The following is a 22,321-nucleotide window of genomic DNA, read 5'->3' on the forward strand; positions in this document are numbered from 1 at the left end:
AGAAAAGGCAGGTATTGTAATCATTGCACTACCATGATCACTACTTCCAGAAAGGTCTTCCACACCATAGCCAGGAAGTAGAAGCAACATAGGTATACATGGATGGATAAATGAATAAACCAAATGTCACCTACACATACCATAGAATATTACTCAGCCTTAAAAAGGAAGGAAATTCTGCCACATGCTGCCACATGAATGGACCCTGAAGAAATTATTCTAAGTGAATAACCCAATCACAAAAAGATAAATACTGTATGACTCCACTTATATGTGGTACCGAGAGTAGTCAAATTCATCGATATACAAAGTAAAATTGTAGTTGTTGGGGGACGAAAGAAGGGGGAAATGGGAAGTTGTTGTCTAATGGATATTAGACAGTTTTGCAAGATGAAAAAGTTGTGGAAATTGGTTGCACAACAAGGTGCTTATATTTAACACTGCTGAACTGTACACTTAGAATTGATTAAGATGGTAAATTTTATGTTGTGTGTTTTGTACCACAATTAAAAAGAAAAAAAGAGGAAATGTCTTCCAGTTGAAAAGTCAAGTTCATTTGTGAGTCAGAGTAATTGGCATTGTCAGTTTGGATAAGACACTACAGAATTGAAATTAGAGCAAACAGAAGTCAGTTTCGACTTTGACACATGATATTTGAGCAAAATTAGGGAGTATCTATTCTTTCCTTTAGACAGTTAAAAAGTATTTATTTGTTGTACGTCTTGTGAGGCAAGCTTTAGTTTCACAGAAGCTTGGCTGATCCTGGGTCAGTCTTACTGTTGTCTAGCAGGATCAGATTCAATGCGGGGGTCCCAAGGGTGGATTTCTGGGTCTGGAACATTCCCATATCTGAAAGTCTTCTGCCAGGCCAGTGTTGCTCCCGCTGTTGTGAAGGATGGCCCAGAATCTCAAATCCAAACCCCAACTGGTCAAATACGGCTCCTGTGAGTTTTCTGGGTCAGGACCATAACAGGCAGCTCATCAGTTGTCTAAGTTGGGAAATCCTGAACCTTTTCCTGATGAACAACTCATATGATTATCCTCCAATCTTACAATCTGAGACTCCGGGAAGTTGTGACACCACACATCACCAGCAAGAGACGAGGCAAGTGGTTTTAAGCCAAGCCCACATGTTCCCCTCCCTCTTTGTGATCCTCACGTATCTCAGAGACGAGGGTGTGGATGGGAACAGGCTAGAGGTTTACCAGACAGAACACGGAGATCTGCTTCCAGACCCCTGCTTGGCAGTTCCGATTCCTGTGCTGCCTTTTCAGTGCTAGATTTGTAATGCAGTTAGAGAAGGCACCTTGCTAGAGTGAATTAAAAAGAGAGACAGACCTTTGAGTCCAAGAAGACCAAGGAATAATCTGCACTTGATGGCTTGTTTTATAGCAAGGACATTTGTTTAGACTTGTTAAAATATGCAGCCTGAAACTTACTAATACCTCCACAGTAAAAGTTCACTTCACAACCACACCTTTCCCTCCGTCGCCGACACCTTACATGCTATTCACAAGTGCCAAGTGCTTCCCTCACTGGATCGTGCCTTTGCAATTCCACCTCACATACATAAAACCCAATTCACATACAACATCAGATTCTGAAATTAAACTTTTGTTCTAAGGACTATTAAAAATAACTATATATATAAATCCAAATATTCTTCTCTCCCCACCTATAAAATGTGGTTTCATGACATGAACAAAAAACCTCGAAATAGTGGCAAAGAAAAAGACAAAAATGTGTATATATAACTAACAAAAAAAAATCACAACTGGAATGTTGAGTATGAGAAATGAAACTTGATTTAGGCTTCAAATCCTGCTTAACGTTTAGGCCATTTCCTCAAGTGCTAAACTATGAATAGTTCCCCAGAGCAGGACTGACACCTTTCAGTAAAGAAGTTTTCAGGTGTGGCAAACCATTGCTATCTCTCCCATCACCTTTAAAGGTTCAGGGGTTGGTCTGCCCCAGAGATTAAGGACAGGAGCTGCAGGAAAGCTGAAGGTTCAGATTGAGCTAACAATTGTCAGACTCCAAGGTTTTAGCTCAGAAAAGCAAGGGGAGATTTTGTTTCAGTGTTAGAAACACGATTTTCTTGTCATCAAATGGACACAGGCTACAATGTCACCCATATTAGATACAATATCTTCAGTACACATATATAAAATAGCATAAATGTGAATAGAATTGAGGAGGGACTGCAAAATGTGTTTGCAGTGAGACCCCCAAAGTGACCTTGTCTTGTAGCTCTTGGGCAAATGAACTTAAAGGTAGCTCTGCTTTGATCATTAGGTTTATCTATAATTGTTGAGACTGTATGTTTGTAATTTATTTGAAAATCAACTCCTTCCTTTGCTGTCTGCCTACAGCACACTGAGGAACTTGGTTTTTCTAACTACAGGACACTCTCGGAGCCTTTTTTACAGTATGGTGTCCGCTTTATTACAGTTGATAGCTGAGAAGGAGCTGAGAAGAGGAAAATCAAGAAAAGAGAGCTTTTAGAGTAGCAAACATAATTGAAGTGTGGAACACTCTCTGCGGTTCTAGATAAAAGCAGTTGAACTCAGTATATGCAGACTATATATCATCAGTTCTGTGGCTCAGTAATACTAAGTGGTTGTCACTTCTTCAAGGAAGAAAACACCTACTTCATCAACATATTCTAACCACTTACATGGCCCAGTTAGTTTAATAGTCAAGTGAAAAGTGAATATTACCTTTCAAGTACAAGTAAAAAAAAAAAAAAAAAGGAAAACCACATCTTAAGCTAGGAGCCAAGTTCAGTACTTTAATTTCTGGTAATTTCTTCATTATGCATTTAAATGTTCTTAGTTAAATTGTCAACCATAGCTTCCAATGACCTGATGGGAAATTTTAAATTTTCTTAAAGGAAACCTTAAGATTCTTGCCCCTATGAAAATATTTTTGTTTCCAGACATAAACTAGGTTAAACCAATTGAAAAATTAAAGAATTGACAAATTACTCATTTAATTGGAGCTACATAATATGCAACTTTCAGATATTACTGTAAAGCCGTGGGCTCGGATGATTCATTGCCAAGAATCGATTACTATCTCAGAAGTTCTAATTATAAAGAATGAAGATTCTAAAATAATATCAGTAACACTATTAAATAATATCATGCCACTCATCAATTTTCAAAACACTCACCCATACACTCTCTAAATTTTCACACAGGAAATGCATTTTAATATGAGATTAGGTCCATTTCACTTTAAACCTAGATATGGCTGCTGTAAAATTGTTTCAGTTCTGCCATAAGAAATCTGCAGTTCTTTAAACACTGTATTTGATGAGGAAATAATAACATATCTCAGAAAACTTCCCACTTTGCTGCTTTCTCTAATTTCTCCTGGACAGTGTACAAAGCTCTTTCATGCTGTCCAAGCATCATTTCTCCTGTTACGATAATTTTCCTGTCCTCCACTTGGATTTCCTTATCATTCATTAAGTTGTTTTAAGGCCAGCTCCTGTACCTCCCTGAGCCTGTATCCCATGTAATTTCACTGCTTTCAGGGCAGAGTGGAGTCTGTGAAGGAGAAGAATGTTCACTGGGAAGGTTAATTTAATTAGGTTCTCTTTACTACACCAAAAAATCCTTAAAATGATTAAAGCTCCTTGGTGCTTCAGGATTTCAATTTTCCAGTCCTTAAACACATGCCATTGCTTTATGATTCAAGATAAGTCACAGATGGCCAATAGCTGCTAATTTTCTTCCAGAAGGCAGCCTGAGTCAGGTTCAAAGGGAGTGCCAGGCACAGAGGAAAAAAAACAGTATCTGCCCAATTATAACGTCATTGCAGAGAAAAGCTCTTCATTATTTTGTACTCATGTTAGAGGAGCTTAGCAGCACTTTCACTAAGCAGGTATGGGAGTTCTTTTTTCACCACATGTAAATTTTATGCTCCCTGGTTTCTCTTCTCTTCCACCCACGTCACTTCATACAGCCTTTGCCAACTGCACCGACACCCGCGGAGGCAGGGCTGAGAAACTGAAATTGCTCCACATACAGCTTTGGCCCTTTGGGTGCTCTCTGTGCCCAGGGAGAACTGGACTGGAAAACAGCTTCCCACCAGGCTTGGTTAGGTGTGACAGTGCGTTTCTCTCTCTGTTCTCAGGGTGTGATTCAAGACTGTAACACCAAGAAGCAGACTTGGCTTTAGCAGGCGCTGGCTACGTTTTCTTTTTGCATGACCTGCTTGAGTGCTCAGTTTTGTTCTCTGCTGTGCTCAGCCAGTAATATGAAAATTCATGTATTGCACCATAGGTTCTTTCCTTCTCATAAAATTCTCATTATCAGCCTGATTAATGTTTACTGAGTAAGAAAGTTGAGATAGCACTGCACAAAGAAAAGAATGTGAAAGCAGAAACCCCTTAGTCTCAGAAATGGGCTTTTTTGACATTAGAATACGGCATATAGCAAGAATGCCCTATGAAAGCAAGTTTGCTGGTAGACACTGATCCAGCTTATTCTTTCAAATTAGCACGATCTCAATTGCCTAGACTTGCTGTCAGATGCACCCCGTATATACAATATAGAGTGACCTGAGTCTGGTCCTCCCTTGCTCTCTGCATAAAGAGGGCTTTAAGGGGAGGCTGCCTGCCTAACGTCCTGCTGCTGCTGAGGCTGGGACCTCAGACTTGAGGGATCTCAGCCACCACTCTAGGTTCCAATCATGTACGCATCCCGTTGCCCTACAGCTCCTATGGCTAAGGAGCAGCGTAAGATCGGGGGCAGGGGGCCGCAGGGGACTGAGATGAGGAGTTAGAAAACCAGGCTCTCAGTCCTGCCTCTTGCAGCTTTATTAGCTGTGAATTTGGGTAAATCATTTTATTTTTCTCAGCTTCTACTTCTACATCTCCATAATGCTAGGGCTGGACAATTTGGCCTCTAAGAGTGCATCCAATTCTATGTCATCTAACATTTGATGGTTCTATCTGACCCTAATTCGTACTGAGTGGTCACGTCCATGGTTTTAAGACTTTACGGTCAGAAGTTAGACACTGCTCCCACTTGCTTTAGAAATGGATTTATAGAATCTGAAATGTCTTCTTATTCAAACTCCCCACAATGTAGGACACTGGGTAGCACATTGCGGTATGCAAAACATAGTGATGGGAGACACAGTCTGCAACAGCCTGCATGGATTTGAATTTGGACTCATCGTTTCACTTTGGGCAAGTTAATTAAGCCTTTCTGGGTCTCAGTATTTACACCTAAAAATGCGATTAATAATAGTCTGCTTCTTTGAGGTGCTATAAAAATGAAATGAGCTAGTACATATAAAGTTCTCAGAACCATGCCTGGCATATTGCAGGTGGTCAATAATTGTTAGCTTCTCTCTGGAACATTCCCAAGAATGGCCTGTATACCACATGCAGGGGAGGAGAGCATACTGTATTTTAGGGCAAAACATCCTAATTTTTGGACAACTCTATTATTAGAAAGTTCTACTTTATCATTGAAATTCTTTCCAAATGCAACATTATCTCTTTATCTTGTATTAATTTGTAGTTTCTCTTCAACAAACACTTATCAGGCATTCTGGAAGCAGAACATCTGCTGGCAAACTCCGCTTCTGTCTCTAATAATTATTTACCCCACAGAGGGAAAGAACTGAGACTTGGCTCCAACCACGGGCAAATTCTTCCCCTGTGGTGATTTAGGTTGTTTGTTTAATTACTGGGAATTTGTTTTCTTTTTATTAGAAATCCCAAAACTTTTGGATTTGGTGAATAATTAAAATGTGCTTCTATAGCATTTTGTAACATAAAATAAGGTGGGTTGGGACTCAGATGGGAGAGAGACTGCAAAGGACTCAGAAATGCCCATGCTGATTTCCAAGACCGGACTCTCCTGGCCGTTAGCACCAAGCAGTGGTCACATGGGGCGAGGCTCCTGGTCAAGGTTCTGTTGAGTCCTGGCCGTCTGTGCATCAACTAGCTCCCTATGACCTTATCGGAAGAAATAAGACTAAGCTACATTTGCCTTTGTGATTGTTTTCCATTCAAGGCATTTTGTAAGAAAGATTCATCTGATCCATTGTCACTTCAGATGACTCAGCAGAATGATCACAATCACCACAATCAATTCAGGACCCTCCGATGAGAGTCACTAAGGGGAAAGAACCACCCCTGGCACAGATTGCCCTTGGCTGGGCTCATCAAATCTTTCCTTTACCTCCAGGTTCCCTAGAGATACCATGGCAACCCATGCAATAAATGCCTCAGCATCACACTGCAAAGCTGCTCTGCTTTAGCCAAGCCTGTCACGCTGCCTTTCTAGGTTACCTTTAAGTAACTCTAAAATTAATAGTTCTATTGATCAGTGAAGACTCCTGTTGCCACTGAAAAGAAAGTCAGCATCTGGAATCAAAAGACCTTGGTTTAAGTCCACTTAGCTATTTACTTACTGCACCACCAGGCTGGGTGCCCTGGAACCCTCGGGCAGCTCCGCGGTCTCACCGGCTCAGCAGACACGACACGGCTGGGAGCCAGGTCGCGTCAGTGAGCAGTGGCTGCTGGGAGTCAAGGACTGCGAAGCCAGGGCTGGAGCACAGGGTGAAGGACTCCCCAAATCAAAGGCCTGTCGTGGACTGGGAAGGAACATACGGGGCACACATTTGACACCCCTAGACTTTAAAATGTTCCTGAGGGTATGATAAACATAAAACAAGATGAAACATGTGAAATTGATTTTTAGATCAAGTGGTATCCAAACGCTACTATCACTTTTATTAGCTTCATTATTAGTGAAGGACTATTAGAAGAGAAATGCGAGGAGGAACCTACCTGTACTTTCTGTATTCAAACCAAATTCCCTTGTTCATCATTGGGAGTGAGCATTTTATCAGCGGCCTCCCGAAGGCAAAACCCCTGTCTTTGCTGCGTGTGCTCTCTCAGTGCAGGAGGGTGGGATGGACACAGGGGATTTCAGACCCAGTGGGAGGAAGCTCTGCCCTGGCCGGCTCCAGAGGGGACCGCCGTGGGGGCCAGAGGCAAGGCTGAGTCTGCCGGGGCACAGCCAGCTCTGGCAGGGGCTTGGGTCAAGGCTGATGCACGCCTGTTTGCGGGACAGCAGGTTAAGTTTTGTCTGCCCATACAAAGTGAGGAGGAGATGATGCAATCATGCAGAAAACTTAACTGGAAAAAAGAAAGAAAAAAAGACAAAAGTCTTGCTATCAATTAAGTACAAATTTTAATTTCTGTGAAGTATGACAAGGACATCCTTAGAAAAGATACTTCAGTGTTTTACTGAAGAGTTGACACTTTTCCTTATGTGTTTCAAGGAATAATGATAAAAACAGAAAGATATAACTACTATTTTGCAAGCACAGTGCTAGGTACTGTCATTTCTATGTTACGGCATTGGATCCCCACGATAGTTCTATGAAGTGGGACCTAAGGCTCAGAAATGTCATGTGCCTGGCCCAGTTTCTCATGGCTAGTGAGTGACAAAGCCCAGAACCAAAGCCTCGATTCAAAGTGTGTGGAAATACCCAGAGATTTCAAACAGTACTGGCAACCTGGTGTTGAAACTCGTCTATAAATAGTTCCTTGGTTATTTCTAATTCTCTTTGACTTGGTATAATGCAAGCCATTCAGCAATATGATACAGATAGATATTTCCTTTTCAAAACATTGCACAAATACATGATTTCCTCCCTCTTTCCACCCTGTAGGAGAAGTAGGAAAAGAGCAAGTTAATAGGAATTTACCTCCAAGCTATAAAGCCTTCCTATCCTTTCAGTAATCACTGCGGAGAGTTCTAGTTGCTAAGGAGACCGTAACAGACTCCATTGGATTCAAGTACAACACTCAGGTTGCCTTGCCAGTGAACGCCAAAAAAGCAAAGGAAAATATTATTGTTGCTGAAATCATTTGATGTCTATGACTAATAAAAAAACATGTTAGCAAACTGAATTACTTGAAATGTCCAAAGGGCTTGGTTAAAGCTATGAATTAATAGCATACAGCAGTTCTGTCTGGAGAAAAGAAAAAAAAAGAAGACAAAGATGTTAAACTATTGTAAAATGTATGTGAATAACCAAAAAGGTCTCAACAGAAATCTTAGACAACCAATTGAGGTCTTTTATCCAATTTTTAATATAAATTTAATTTTCCCCACCCCTTTCCCTTATAACTAAATAATAAAGTTTGTACATTTTGAGTCACACTATCCTTGAATTCTAAGGGACTGATGGGCCTTCTTGGCCTTTTTATACAACTTCTCTCGAATACCAGAATTAGCCTTGAAGTGTCCCCGATGGCTGTGCCGACCCGAGCTGCCAGGGCTGAGGTGTCCGTTCACTCACGTGCTGCGCCCCTGGGGGGACCGGGAAAAGCCGGAGGTGCAGAGAGCTGGGGTCGAGCCAGACTGCCAGCCGCCACTGACCCGGGTCCCAGGGCCCCTCAGGGCCTGCCCAGACGCCCGTCCAGTCTCTGCCCGATCATTCCCGGCGCGGGAGGTCTTTGCCAGGACCCATCCCGCCTTGCTGTGGACGTGGCTCCGATTGCTGGCCGCTGCTTCCTCGTGTTGCGCCAGAATCTGCCCCTTGTGTTTTCTGCCCATTGTTCTTCGCGGTGTCTGCAGAACAGCACTGTGTGACGCAGCTTCCTCTCCTCCTGAATAGTCCCTTAGGTGACTAAAGTCCACTGCCATGGCTGTCCTGTGCACTCACTATACTGTCTTCTCCAATTACATACCCTCAATTTCTTTCTCAGATCATAAGGTAAATATACAAATATTACCACAATAAGAAGAGGCAGAACATATAATCACCATAAGAGAAATAAGAGTTAAATATTTTAACTGAAAAGCTGGAAATTTTAACTGATATTAAGAAACACTGTGTGTATGCACCAAGCTCTTGCATTCTGTCTGTCAAGTCGTCTCATCAAAATGGAAATGTATTGGTAGGACTTTTTCTTAGTGACAGACACCAGGCCAGCTCCTAGTGACTGTCCATCAATTCTCACCGAGCTACATTGATTTTTTTCTTTCGTTTAGTTACTATCAATGCATACCTTGAGAAAAGTTTCTAGAAAAATACATATCTACATATGAATAGTTATGACATAATTTGAGAATTTGAATACCATCTATTAAGAATTAAGAGAAGGGCAATGTAAGGAAACTAATTTTTCAGTTCTTTCTTTACCCATGCTCTTATAATAAAAAATTTCAAACATACAGAAAAGTTGAAATAATTTCATAGTGAACACTAGAGGCTACCGTGAACATTTTGCTATCTTCGATTTATCACGTTATCTATTCATCTCTCTATCCATCCATCAACCCATCTCACTTTTTTGTGCAGTTCAGTGGAATTTGCTCTCATCAGCACACTTAATCCTTAACCCCTGAGCACGCATGGCCTCATCAGTTCTTTTTTGGTAGCTTTCGTTAGCACTGTCTTCTAAATCCCTCTTGCCATACTTTCCTTCATTCTCTCCATTTTCTCAATTTTCATTTCTGTACCCTTCTTCCCACTTGATAGCCCCAAAGCTATAAAGGAAAGTGTAAAAGGAAAGTATAAAAATCTGAGCATGGAACCGTCTTGAAGCAGCATCAGGAAAGGCCCCTGGTGAGCACCCAGGGCCTCACAGGTGCTTTCACTGCAGGGCTGGGATAGACACGGTCCTCGCTGAACAAGCTGAGCCAGCCCAATGAGAGAGGGAGGTGCGCATTGTCATGAAGACTTAATAATGTATCATTAGAAACAATGTCAAATACTCAACGTGTTTCTTGCTCAGTTCAGTCTCTCCCTGAACTAATCTACGTGGCAGGCCAAATTGGGAAGGTTTTTAGTGAACAGAGACTCAAAGGAAGGGAATTGGTTAGGGGATCTTAGTGGCCCGGCCAGCGCGGGGCCTGACACCCAGGGATGCTTCTAACTGTTAGCGCGACGATGGAGGGAGTCCACGGATACTCCCTGCCGCTCCAGAACTGCCACGGAGACCAGGCACCTGCGCTGTGGCTCAGAGCACTTCTCACCTGGATTGTGCGGGGTGAACTCTGCCAAATTCTACCCCTCCCACTCCCTTTAAAGAAATTCCATGACTACCATTCTCTTTTAGGCATGTTTATGCCATTAATTAAGCTTTAGTGAAGTCCTGATCTTCGTGCTTTGGGCCTGGAAGATAACCTGTCTTTAAAAATGGGACATCTGTGTCTATTTGATCCCATCTTTGATAAATTGAATTTACTAGCTTTACTCTTATAGAGGAGAGTGATCTCCTGCTGCCCAAGAGTGCTCCGTCCAGAGGTGAGGGAAGAACACACTCTCCCTTGGTGAGCAAAACCATCCCTTTCCCTGTCTCAAGATTTATGTCCAGTAAGAAATGTTAGTCACTTATTTTCTGGGCTTCCTAATCACCAGCCCACAAAGGCTTGGCAAGGTGAGCTCTTCAGTGGAATGGCAGCTACGCAAAAGTGCAAATACAGCGCTTTTCACAATAGCTTCTCCAAAGTTGCAAATAAAGCCAATTTTGATAACTCAAATTCACTTTGAAATTCATAAAAGGAGTTTTCTAGTCATAAAGTCTCAAGGTGAATCCTTTGGTTATATAACAACATCCTAATGCATCTCTCCCAAATGTTTAGATCTCACAAATCAGATTATTTTGTAGCAAGGCATTCCTGTCCTCTACTGCTTAAAAACTCGTTCTTACCCTTGACACTTTCCTTATATAGATACCATAGTAAATATCTATACATATCAACATTTTGTGGTCACATCAGGCACTTTAGAATGCAAACCACCATGGTTTGGGGGAATGACTCAGAATCAAGGCTCTATTTCATATGAGTCTACTTGCAGATCGCACAGAAACCCTGATACTTTAGGCGTTAGTACCTCGGTGGTAAATGCCAACTGGCAACTAGAGTTCTCTAATTGCCCGTATTATAAGCAACCAGTCCCAGGGTCTAGACTGAAAGCGCCTGGAGAGGGTGGAAGCTACTGTGATGCAGAGTTGGCTTTCATTGCTGGACGTCAGATGTGCCGACAAAAGCACAGACACGGCGTCCCAGACCACACACGGGACTCGGTCTAGACAAACATCTACGTGGGGCTTCCGAGGAAGAGTTTGTTCTGACATCATTAATTGCTTTCATCCTTTGATACATCTGTCCCTAGTGACGGAAACTCTTATTTTTTTAAGAAACTAAAGCACCAAAAGACAGTGAAACGGCTACAGACTGATTTGGTAACAGCTAAGCAAGAGGCTGCCTTCACAGTCCTGGAACTCAATGAGAAGATAAGGACTCTCTGGGAAGGAAAGCCAGCCCCTAGAGGTCAGTACTCCCACCACCATCCTGGGTGGTGCATATATATATGTATCATTTTATTGGTGACAAAGCGTAAATGGAGGCCACCGTGCCGGCAGCCTGGTGGCCCAGCAGCACCTGGGCCTGGCCTGACCTCCACGTGGCGTGAACGGACACAGCACGTGAGCTGCTGACTCCGAGCTGGATTCGCTGTCACCTTGAAGAGGCAGAGAGTGAATAAGGGGTTGTTTAAGGGAAAATCTCTGAGGCTGCAGAGCTCAGCTGAAATAGACCTGAGAAGTGTCGTTGAACAAGCTGGGTGGCAGTGGGGGTTGGCAGGGCCTGGGAGGCAAGGCTGGTGCCTTCGGGAGTAAAGCACAGGCTGGTAAACTAGACACGGGAAGGGAAGTGATTCTTTTTTTTTCCCAATAGGTGAATGAATCAGAAACCAGCAGGGAAGGCTATTTGGGGATGAAATCTGGGTAGTTCAGAAAATTTTTAACAGCCACGTTAGTTTTGAGTTTTAAAAAAGACTTCTCCAACTAAGAAACTATAAACACATATTAGGAAAAAAACAAAACCAAACCAAAACTTCAGATCATCATCACTAGCGATCTGAGTTAACATTTAATAGAGTGCTGTGTGCTCGGCGTTTTGCTAAGCGTTCCGTGTGTATTCAATTCTCAGAATGACCTCTGAGGTAAGTGCACTTATGAATTCCACAAGAATAAGCAGAGGCTTAGAGATGTTAATTACCTTGGCCCAGGTTGGATCCATGCAAGCAACACTTAGCTTCCCCCAGGGTAGCTTTCCCAGCTTTGGAGACTAAGGACACTTCCTCTCTGCTAAGTAGCAGCAACATCCACCTTTGTTTCTGCCTGGTGGATCTCTTGCAAAGCTGTGGTTCCCTGGGATAAATGTCTTCCTTTGATGTGTGCCACTCTTGCAAAGCCAGGAACATGCCATTGTTCTGACCCCGGCTTCCTTCATTACTCATAAGTAATTTCGGAAAAAGAGGAGCAACGTGGAAACAAACAAATGGCTTCAGAAAGGGAGGCACTCCCAGCATCCTGACTACAGGGTAACGCTTTGCACATGAACTTGGTTTGCATTTTCAGTTTTGAATAGTGCTCTCCCGGGGTTCAAATGGCATATAATATAACACTGTCACCTTGCAACATACACAGGTCAATTGGTTTTTTCTCTTTCAACTAAACAACATAAAGACGGTTTATAAATTTACTTTTACCACCATGAAACCTAAAAAAAATAAAATCCATTAGAATCTAACATGCATGTAAAGGTCTTCATGCTGAGGTGTCACAGCCAGGCTTCCAGTTGGTTGCATGGGAAGAACCTGGCAGAGAACGCATTGGAGAAAGTTTCCCACTTCACTTGACAGAAGTCAACTTCTTGACTGCATTTTAAACCAGGTGCAAAAAATATTATTGCAAGATATCTAATTCTTGTTTCTTTCACTTTTTACCAAAAAAAATATTATTTGCTATGACACTTTTGTCTCTTGGATATTTTGATAAGTCAAAAATTATATAATACTAAGGTACCAGGACTTTAAAGGTTTGGAAGAGGAAAAAAACATTAAATCCTACCTTTCTGTCTTTGCTCATTTTTTCTCTGTATTTCAGTTTTAAACAACAAAGGAAGAAAGAAAGAAAAAAGACCAGTACAGAAAACATAAAGCCCTGATATATTTATGTACAGATACAAATTTAAAATTTAAATAAAGTCAGTCATCCTAAAGTCCATTGTAGATCAAAACAGTGACCCCTTTTGGGACCTACATGTTGCTTCTCTTATTTGGTAGAGAAACTGAGTCAGTGGACTGACACTAAGATCTTAAATCAAATACTTGTACATTCTTACTCTCCCCCAGCCCCTACAGCCTCACCCTGAATTCAGTAGCCCAGGAGCATGTCTCGGCCAAGGTGGCCCCAAAGCAGTACTGCCTGGCGTTTTCAGAGACCTTGGTCACTTTGCTCTACCTCTCAACTCACTTCAGAATAAAATCTGAAAAGATGTCCAGGAATGTTAACACACAATGACCCCTATTTAACCACAGAGCAATAAGGGCTGACCCACCACTCCACACACACGTATTTCTGGACCTAAAACACCTTCCCTCCCCTAGTTATCTTGTGTTATTTTATAAAATGTTTGTTTTGGGTTCTCAAACCTCTGTTTGCAAATGGCAGAGGCTTAAGGAGAAAGGGTGATTTATGGGCACATGTAAACAAACCGAGAGAGGACATGCTGTTAGCCTTCCAGTCCGGTGGAATCCAGTTCTCAGGTAGCGTCAGGATACTCTGTGTCACTCGTCTCTGCTTCTCTGTGCATTGAGACTTCGTTCTCTCAAGCTTGATGTCGGTAGAGACTGGAAAAGTGCCCATAAGCAGCCCTGGGCTGCCCTCCTTGTCTTCTCTCCTCCAGAGGAAAAAAGAAAGCATTTTTCCACTAGCTCCAGTTAGAAAAATTACACGAAAGAACTCTGTCCTGGCTTGGATTGAGTACCCATCCCTGGACGTGAACCTCTCTGTGGCCAGAGGAGAGGAGCCGTGGTTGGACAAGCTTCGGCCGTGGCTGCCACAGGACGGCAGGGTGAAGGGAATCAGGGCAGGGAGGGAGAATGCTCTGGCTGGCAGCTCCGAGCTGGAGCGGAGACAAACACTTCCTTAACGGGAGGGATGTGCCATTACTGGAAAGAAGGAGTGATGGACAAAACCAACATCTCCAACACACTCTCAGCTAGTGACCAGGTTAAAATGTAATGTGATGCTTAATGAATCACCCATCGCATGGGTATTTGCACTTTAAAAGCAGATTCTTCTCAATGAACAAAAGAAATAAAATTCCTGTGGTACAATTTCGGACCTCATAATAGAGAGTGAACCATTTTGGGAAAGGAGTCCCCTTCCAGCCTCCACCAAGTGATACGTGGCTGCCTGCTCCGAAGGCCTGCCTGATTGTAACAATTCGTATCGCAAGGAGGTAAAAAGTGTTGATTCTAAGTGACATTTCATGTTACCTGGATTAACATTAAGCTACTTTTCTGTTATAGTTGCAAACTGATTAATGACATATTTCCAAATAAATTAGAACATCTTTTTACCAAAGTATGTAATTTTTCCTTGTTTGGTTCATTTTCTAAGCAGTCTATAGGTTACCATTCAGGACTTCTGATCAGAGGGAAGTTCCAGAATATTTGGAGTATTTTAAGCATATTCATATTCAAATTGATGAAACAGTGAGCTACCAAGCTTTTTAAAAAACGTAAACACAGTAAACTATTTCATTGCCTATGTTCTTAAAATACTTCCAAGGAAATAAATGATTTAAGTGGATGGAAAGTTTAGCTGAAAAGAAAAACACCTTTCTTATAAAACTGGCACAGCAGGAAACTTACAGCCTGAGTGTTGTTTGTTGATTTTACTTTGTGCAAATAATCACAACCCAAGGCAGATTATTTCCTTCATTTCCACAGCTTGCGTCTGAGGAGCTTACAACTTTATTTAATAGCAGAGCTCAGTGAAATACCTATTGCACACCTTCAAAGCTTGAGTTCACCTTTTGGTAAAACTCAGTATGCAGGAACCTAAGGTTAAATTTCAAAATAATCTTTGCTTCCTTTCTCTTAGGAGGGCAAAGTTACTTTTGCAAAAGACCTTATTAGCTATATCCTGTTGTTGGTGCGTGAGTAGTCACTTGATCTGATGAAAGCTCCTATCTTTGACCAGAATATCAGGGACCTGGCTTATGGATTTCAAGCTAACATACTTAAGGGAATGCACCCTTCTGAATTTTTTCTTTTAATATCTTTTAATTCTTTTCTACTGATACATACAGCTACAAATAAGGTGTCTAGCTCCCACATACATGTTCCCATTGTCCCAGTGAGAGTCCTGTCAACTCTACAGTCATCTCTTGGTTTTACCCCCAGTAGGAAGACACCCCCCAGGTGACGCTGGCACATCCTGGGGAGGCTCATCCCAAACTCAGTGTCTGAGTGGAGCCGGCCACACTTTTGAGGGGAAGCTTGTAATAGGATGGACATTGCAGTGTTTTTCAGTGACACAAGACTGTTTTTAAACATTAGACAATTTATCCCATTAACTCTAAGAATCAGACTGTTGCTGTCCTATATTCTTGAGAAAGTCAGGAGATGTCTGTCTTCACCAACACCCCAGAGCCAGCTCTAAGCAACATTCTAGATGGTATCTTTTATCACGATGTACACCCCCCTCCTCGGCACTCAGCCCAACTCTTCTCTCTCATACAGTATTCTTTTTACCTCTCCTGCAACCTTCCTCAGGATCAAAGCTCCTGTTGCAGCTAGCAGCTAAGAACACAGGGATGTGGAGGTGATGAAAATGTTTTGGAATTAGATATGGCAACGGTTGCACAGCAAAGTTAATATAGTAAAACCACTGAACTGTACACTTTAAAATGGTTAACATGGTACATTTTATGCTATGTGAATTTTATCTCAATTAGAAAAAAAAAAAACCACAGTGATTAAAGCAATCGTCACTAACATGTAATGCATAACAACCCTGTCAAGTGTAAGTGTATTTGAAACAAAGTACACTGGCCCTAAATAAAACCTTGACTTGGTAAAATTCCAGGCATTTAAAAAGAGGTCATTTTAATCCTTATTGGATTAGGGCCAGTCTTGAATGGTTGTCCATTGTGTGTAGGTTCCTTGGATAATGCCACCCTTTCCTCTTCCACCTTCCCTCCGCCCAGCTCTTGCGAAGCTGTTATTCCTCAGACTGGCAGCCAGTTACGTGGCCGATAGTCCTGCACCTTATTTCACCACTGAACACAGATATTTATTTGACCGGCCTAACCTAGAGTTTCCTGAGAGAGCCACAAAGCTGGTCTTGCGATCTCACCGTTTCGACTGCGGAGACTTGGCTGAGAGCCCTGCTGGCCACCCCTGTCCTCAGTACACTCCCGCCTCTCGCTGCGGCCCAGGTGTTGCTTCCTTGACAAAAAGTGATTCCCCTGCCCAGGAATCATTATACCACCATTCACAGAAAAGAGTTTTCTTTAAAAGCACTACCGCTGAATCTTCAGCTACAGAGCTACTTCAGGGTGGGGTATTTCACATTTAGACCAATAAACACCCGCAATTAACATTAGGGGAGAATGGGGGAGCACAGAAATGCTAAGTTCGATGCATGCTTTCTAAACTCGAGATTCTAAGGCGTTTCTGTATTTGCCACACAGAAACAGCTCATATTTATCTTTTCAATCTCCAGGTCGCATTCAGAGACTGCCTCAGGCCGTCTCTTCCTTTGTCCACTGAAAACTTTTCCTGAGCGACAGTCACTGTGCCCCCAGACCACAGTCTCCTCACTGACTTCAGAAGCTCCCTCCGGGGTGAGCGTCTGCTCCAGGAGTCCCTGCAAAGCTTAGGGACCCCAAGAAATGCCACTTATTCCAGCTGGAGGCTGTGGCCTAATTCGATAGGTGCAGATTTACACAATTCTCACTGGCAAAAGAACACTTCAGATACCTCCAGGCCTAAAAAGCACTGATGTAAGAACTAGGCATTAATCAGGACTTTATTGATTGCAAGTGACAGAAACCAAAACAGAACTAGTCTAAGCAGAAAAGGAACCTGTTAGCCCCTGAGGCTGGTAGGAGGCTGAGCCCCAGGTTTCTGGACGGGGCCTTGGCTCCGCCTTGCCTGTCGCCCGGCTGCTGCAGACACGTATGGGGACAGGGCCCCGCTGCCAGGCTCACAGTCCACCGTGAACATCTTTTGTTTCTGCGGGCTCTGAACCACTTCCCCCTTCTGTCCATAACAAACACATGATTTTCCTTTGGGGAGTACCCCTCCTAGTCTCTGCAGTCTTGTGTCCTTTTCCCGTTGGCCCAGGGGAAGGTTCGTGACCAGTTGAGCCCAGTCACACTCGGTCTTTTCCAGGAACTTGGATCTCGAGCTGAGTTGAATGAGGGAGGACAGGAAGGCTGGAGCTGATTCGCCCTGGAGCTTGGCCCCTGGCCCCTGGCCCCGGGGGAAATGGTCTATCAGTGTTTGGTGCCACCTCCCTCAGGCTGCCTTTATGAGGTCTGGTGGATAAGGTTTCCTTTCAATAGTGAGACCCATCTTCTATCCTTCCCATAAATTCTTTTCTTTTCTTAAGGTGGTCAGCATCAGCTTATAGTACTTACAACCAAAGAACCTTAATCCACACCCACCCCAGGTAACAGAGCTGCTTTCTCACTGTCTACACAGAAATCTCAGAGAAGGCATTTGCGTGGCCCTCCGGGTATCACGCACTTTGTGGCAAAGGCAGCGGGGCTTTGGCATGGACCAGCCCTGGGTCGTGTGCCAGAGGTCCAGGCTCGGAGAGTGTTACTGGGTAAAGGAAGACAGCAAAGCTTTCTGGACAGAAGACAAAATGCGATTCTCATTGCCCCTATAATCTGTTTTGGTTAAATCTTATAAACTTGGAGCAAAGAGCCATTCACTATGTTGTCTTGTCAGGAAAGTATAAATTGTTTCTCTTTCTGGCCCTATTATTTTCAGACTGCATATTTAGGTCCTTCCTTTTGTGAGATACCTGGAAATTTATTTGTTTGATGATTAACAAAGGGTAAGAAGATCCATTCTGAAAGTTTTGGTTGGGATCCAGTATTTTCTAGCTACACCAGCTGTGGGAATTCAATGATGTCAGGGTCCCCTCCCTCCTTTGTTTGGAAGACTAATTTTGGAATTATACCATTATCAGGAAATGGAATTCCCTTCCTTCTGTCCATCCCTTAGGAATAGCCAAAAAAAAAAAAAAAAAATTCAACCTGGCTTCTGTATCCAGAGGGGTTGGATGAAAGGGCAAGCACCGGCTGAATGTTAGACAAAGCATGTGGGAATTGCAGCTGGACCAGTTTCTAAGGTTTCCTACTGGACTGCGGAGACTGCTGTGATCAGCAGAAGAGCACGGACTGTTTGGGAATGCTGTTAAATAACCCAGACTGGAGCCCAGTAGGAAGATGCTTCCCTCCAGGAAGTGTGCGGAGCAGTCTTGGGCACTCCTTTGTCAAACATCAGCAGATGGACATTTATGTGTCAATATAAACTGAATTGGAGACTTTGAGGTTGCAAACAATTGTCAGCCAGCTGTCAATACTGGTGCAGCTGTCCCTGGTATAAACCTTTTGTTGACAAAGTAGAAAAAGTGAATGCTTTTCTCCTGCAGCTCCCCGGAGACCTCACTATTATTTTATTTAGTGACTTAATGTTTCCTGATAGGAGTTTGAGGTTAGAGATTAGCTACGTTGGTCATATGAATAAATTTGGAGGAAAGTATGAGTATTTTAAGGGAGCTTGAGCTCATCAAATCAAATTTGGAAAAGATGCACAGAACCAAATTCTGCTAGACAAGTGGGAGCCTTCTGTTTGAAGGCTCAGGAAAGGCACAGGATTTGTTATTTCCAGCCAGCGGGATAGTGTTATACACACACACACATACAAGGTATATACCCCTATATGCATTGTGGAAGTCTGGAAGAGTATGTTTTTAAAGATACACAGATTTGGAGCAAATTTCCCTACTATGCCTCTGAATTCTTCAGTCAAATAAAGCCCCAATTTGATATTTTAGCACATAAGTAAAAAGAAATAAGGGAAAAATGTAAGAGGAATAGCATTGTTTCTGAGTTGCTTAGTGTGCAGTTGGACCCTGGGGAGGTGTATTGACTCATGCTGGCATAACCAGTGGGGCCAGCAAGACTGAAAATGTCACTAACCTTCTGCAGATGCTTTCCTTGACCTCAGAAACTGTGGCTGAGAATCCCCCCCCCCCCGCCTTGATTTTTCAGTAAGACCTGGAAATCCTACCATGCCAACCCATCATCTCAATCTGGGCACACAGATAGAATACCTGTTCCACAAAAATGGTCAAGACAGGTTCCAGGGGCCACTTTTTCTGTGGCCATTCCTAGTGAATAAGGAAGCAGCCCTATTTCTATTCTGGAGAATTTTGAATAGAATTTGCCAAACAAAGGAGGGAGGAGCCCTCGGCCACAGACTGAACTTACATTATTATACGGTTGACCTTTGAACTGCGTGGGTCCACTTATGTTCGGATTTTCTTCCACCTCTGCCACCCCGAGACAGGGAGACCAGCCTCGCCTCTCCCTGCTCCTCCTCAGCCTACTCAGTACGAAGACCTTCATGATGATCTGCGTTTCTACTTAATGAATAGTTAATATATTTTTCTCTTCCTTATGATTTTCTTAATAACATTTTCTTTTCTCTAGCTTCCTTTATTATAAGAATACAGTATATAATACATATACAAAATATGTGTTAATCAACTGTTTATGTTATTAAGGCTTCTGGTCAACAGTAGGCTGTTAGTAGTTACGTGTGGGGGGAGTCAAAAGTTATATGTGGATTTTCAACTGTGAGGAGATCGCCATCCCTAACCCCCATGTTGTCCAAGAGTCAACTGTAAATTGATCAGTTTTAACTCAAAAAGGTAAGTTTCTGAGGCCAAGGAAATGCAAAGATGCAAAAGAGATGGCAGAGAGATACGTGTGTGTTTCACAAATGGAAGAAAACAAGAATTCTTATGCATCCTCAAAGGCAGAACAAGTACTTACAAGACAGCTTGATAGGATAAAACTATAGAATCTCTATATTGCCTTAACTCCTAAAAAGCTCCTAAATTTATAGGGCAATAGGATGGCAAACTTTTTATGACATTGGGCTCTCTGTAATAAGAACCTGATTTCAAGTAAATGTGTCCTTTAAGTTGACTCACAATACATCAACCTACTTGACAAACAGTCCCTTCCAGTCCCTTTGTCCCTGCTGACCAGAGAAACAATCTTTATGGTGAGGAGGGCTTCCCAACACTGGATGAGTGCGAAAACTCTGGTAAATTTCTTACAAAATGTAGATAATTTTCAATATGTTTTTATTTTATTTTTGTAAGGTAAGCCACAACCGGACACCATCTATTCATTTTCATCTTAAATTATATATAATGTTAATTAATTCATCCATAATTTTTGTATTTTTTTACTATTTTTTTTTTTATTTCAGCTCTTCATGGGGGTACAAAAGCTCAGGTTATATACATTGTCCGTCGTGTCCCGCCCATGCCCCTGAGTCAGAGCCTCAGGCGTGTCCATTCTCCAGACAGTGCGCCTGGCACTCACCATGTAGTCATACCTCCATCCCCTCCCCCCCCCCATTTTTACTATTTTTTGAAGCTTAAGAGAAGCTTTAAAATGAGAACTCTTCAAATACATTTTTTTTTAATTTTGAAAGTTTGGGGTTTTTTGTTTTTGTTTTTGTTTTTTTGAGATAAGATCTCACTGTATTGCCCAGGCTAGAGTACAGTGGCATCATCACAACTCATTGCAACCTCAAACTCCTGGGTTCAAATGATTCATCTGCCTCAGCCTCCTGAGTAGCTGGAACTATAGGTGTATGCCTGTACACCACCACACCCCACTAATTTTTCTATTTTTTGTAAGGACAAGGTCTCACTATGTTGCTTGGGCTGGTCTCAAACTCCTGGCCTCAAGTGATCCTTCCACTTCAGACTTCCAAAGTGCTAGGATTGCAGACTTGAGCCACTGTGCCCAGCCTATTTTCAAGTTTTAATATATCTATAGTGATTGTGTTATTAGAACTAAAGGTCAGGACACTATGTAAGTTCTAACATAAATTTACATTCTTATTCAAAAATATTTGAAATCAGGATCATGCTACAGAATTCTAAATATATTATCACTGCACTTACAGTTCAGATAGTATTGCATGAGAGAATAGAAATGCTGTATTTATTTAACTGATGTCATTTATGGATGTTAGCTGCTAAGTGTCTTGGGGTCTTAGAAGCAAAGGTTAGTAGAATGCAATTAACTCCATAAATCCAAGAGAATGTCAATGACATTGAGGGAAATACATAGCTAACTACTCAGAAAATGAGAATCAGTGCTTAGATATAATTAATTGTAGCAGAGGAAGAGAAAATATTAGATCTAGATCTTGTATATTCCATCTATCTTGATGCTATAAGCAAAATTTTCAGATGCAAGGGGCTAATCTTTTCTGATAGCCATAACTTTTCCATATAAGTCCCAAGAGTCAATAATTGAATTTGAGAAAAGATGTCCTTCTTTTGAGGTTGCTTTTGATCTGATGCCAAAGGGAAGTAATTTATTTAGCCAAAGCTGTGGGTTCTAAACAAAGATATATGTTGGAAATACTGGCAAACAAAATAAATTACCCCAATTTATTCATGGATAAAGAAGTATCTAGATGCTAAAAATTCACTTCAGAATAAATTATTAAGGAAATGGAAACTGGATTGAGGTTTTCTGTTTTCCTTGCTCACGAGCACATGCTGCTGAATACTCTTATTTATATGATATTGAAAAGCTGTGATCCTTTGAAAACATTCCTGAAGAAAACTGATAGACCTGGCAGTCTTTTATTGCCTCAGTATCATCAGCTTTCCTTTGGGTTAATTTAATCTAAGGCAATAAATACTCTTACCCTTTTTAACCCTCTTTTTTTAATTTCAAAATATTAAGGGGGTATAAACGTTTTTGTTACATGGAGACACTGTATAATGCCGAAGCCAGGGATTTTCGTGTGCCCGTCACCAGAATAGTGCTCATTGTACCCAATAGGTAAGTTTTTCTCCTTCCCCCCTCCCAACTTCCCCACTTCTTTGTGTCCAATGTCCTTTGCAACTCTCTGTGCACGTGTACCCATTGTTGGATAGACAGATATATATATATATATTTTTTTGAGACAGAGTCTCACTCTTTTGCCCAGGCTAGAGTGCCGGCATCAGCCTAGCTCACAGCAACCTCAAACTCCTGGGCTCAAGCGATCCTCCTGCCTCAGCGTCCTGAGTAGCTGGGACTACAGGCATGTGCCACCATGCCCGGCTAACTTCTTCTATATATTTTTAGTTGTCTGGCTAATTTCTTTCTACTTTTAGTAGAGATGGGGTCTTGCTCTTGCTCAGGCT

At 42.1% G+C, this 22,321-nt stretch overlaps 1 protein-coding gene across 1 annotated transcript in view; it reads left to right on the forward strand.

Moving 5' to 3' along the window:
- CCDC192 (coiled-coil domain containing 192) overlaps positions 1-22,321 on the forward strand; it is a 200,612-nt gene that overhangs the window by 133,002 nt on the left and 45,289 nt on the right. Inside the window, exon 6 of the mRNA XM_045565894.1 lies at positions 11,192-11,324. Within this exon, the coding sequence (XP_045421850.1) occupies positions 11,192-11,324 (133 nt within the window). The remainder of the gene's footprint in view (positions 1-11,191; positions 11,325-22,321) is intronic.

The sequence above is a fragment of the Lemur catta genome, chromosome 12 (genome assembly GCF_020740605.2).
Source record: "Lemur catta isolate mLemCat1 chromosome 12, mLemCat1.pri, whole genome shotgun sequence".
NCBI classification, from domain to species: Eukaryota; Metazoa; Chordata; class Mammalia; order Primates; family Lemuridae; genus Lemur; species Lemur catta.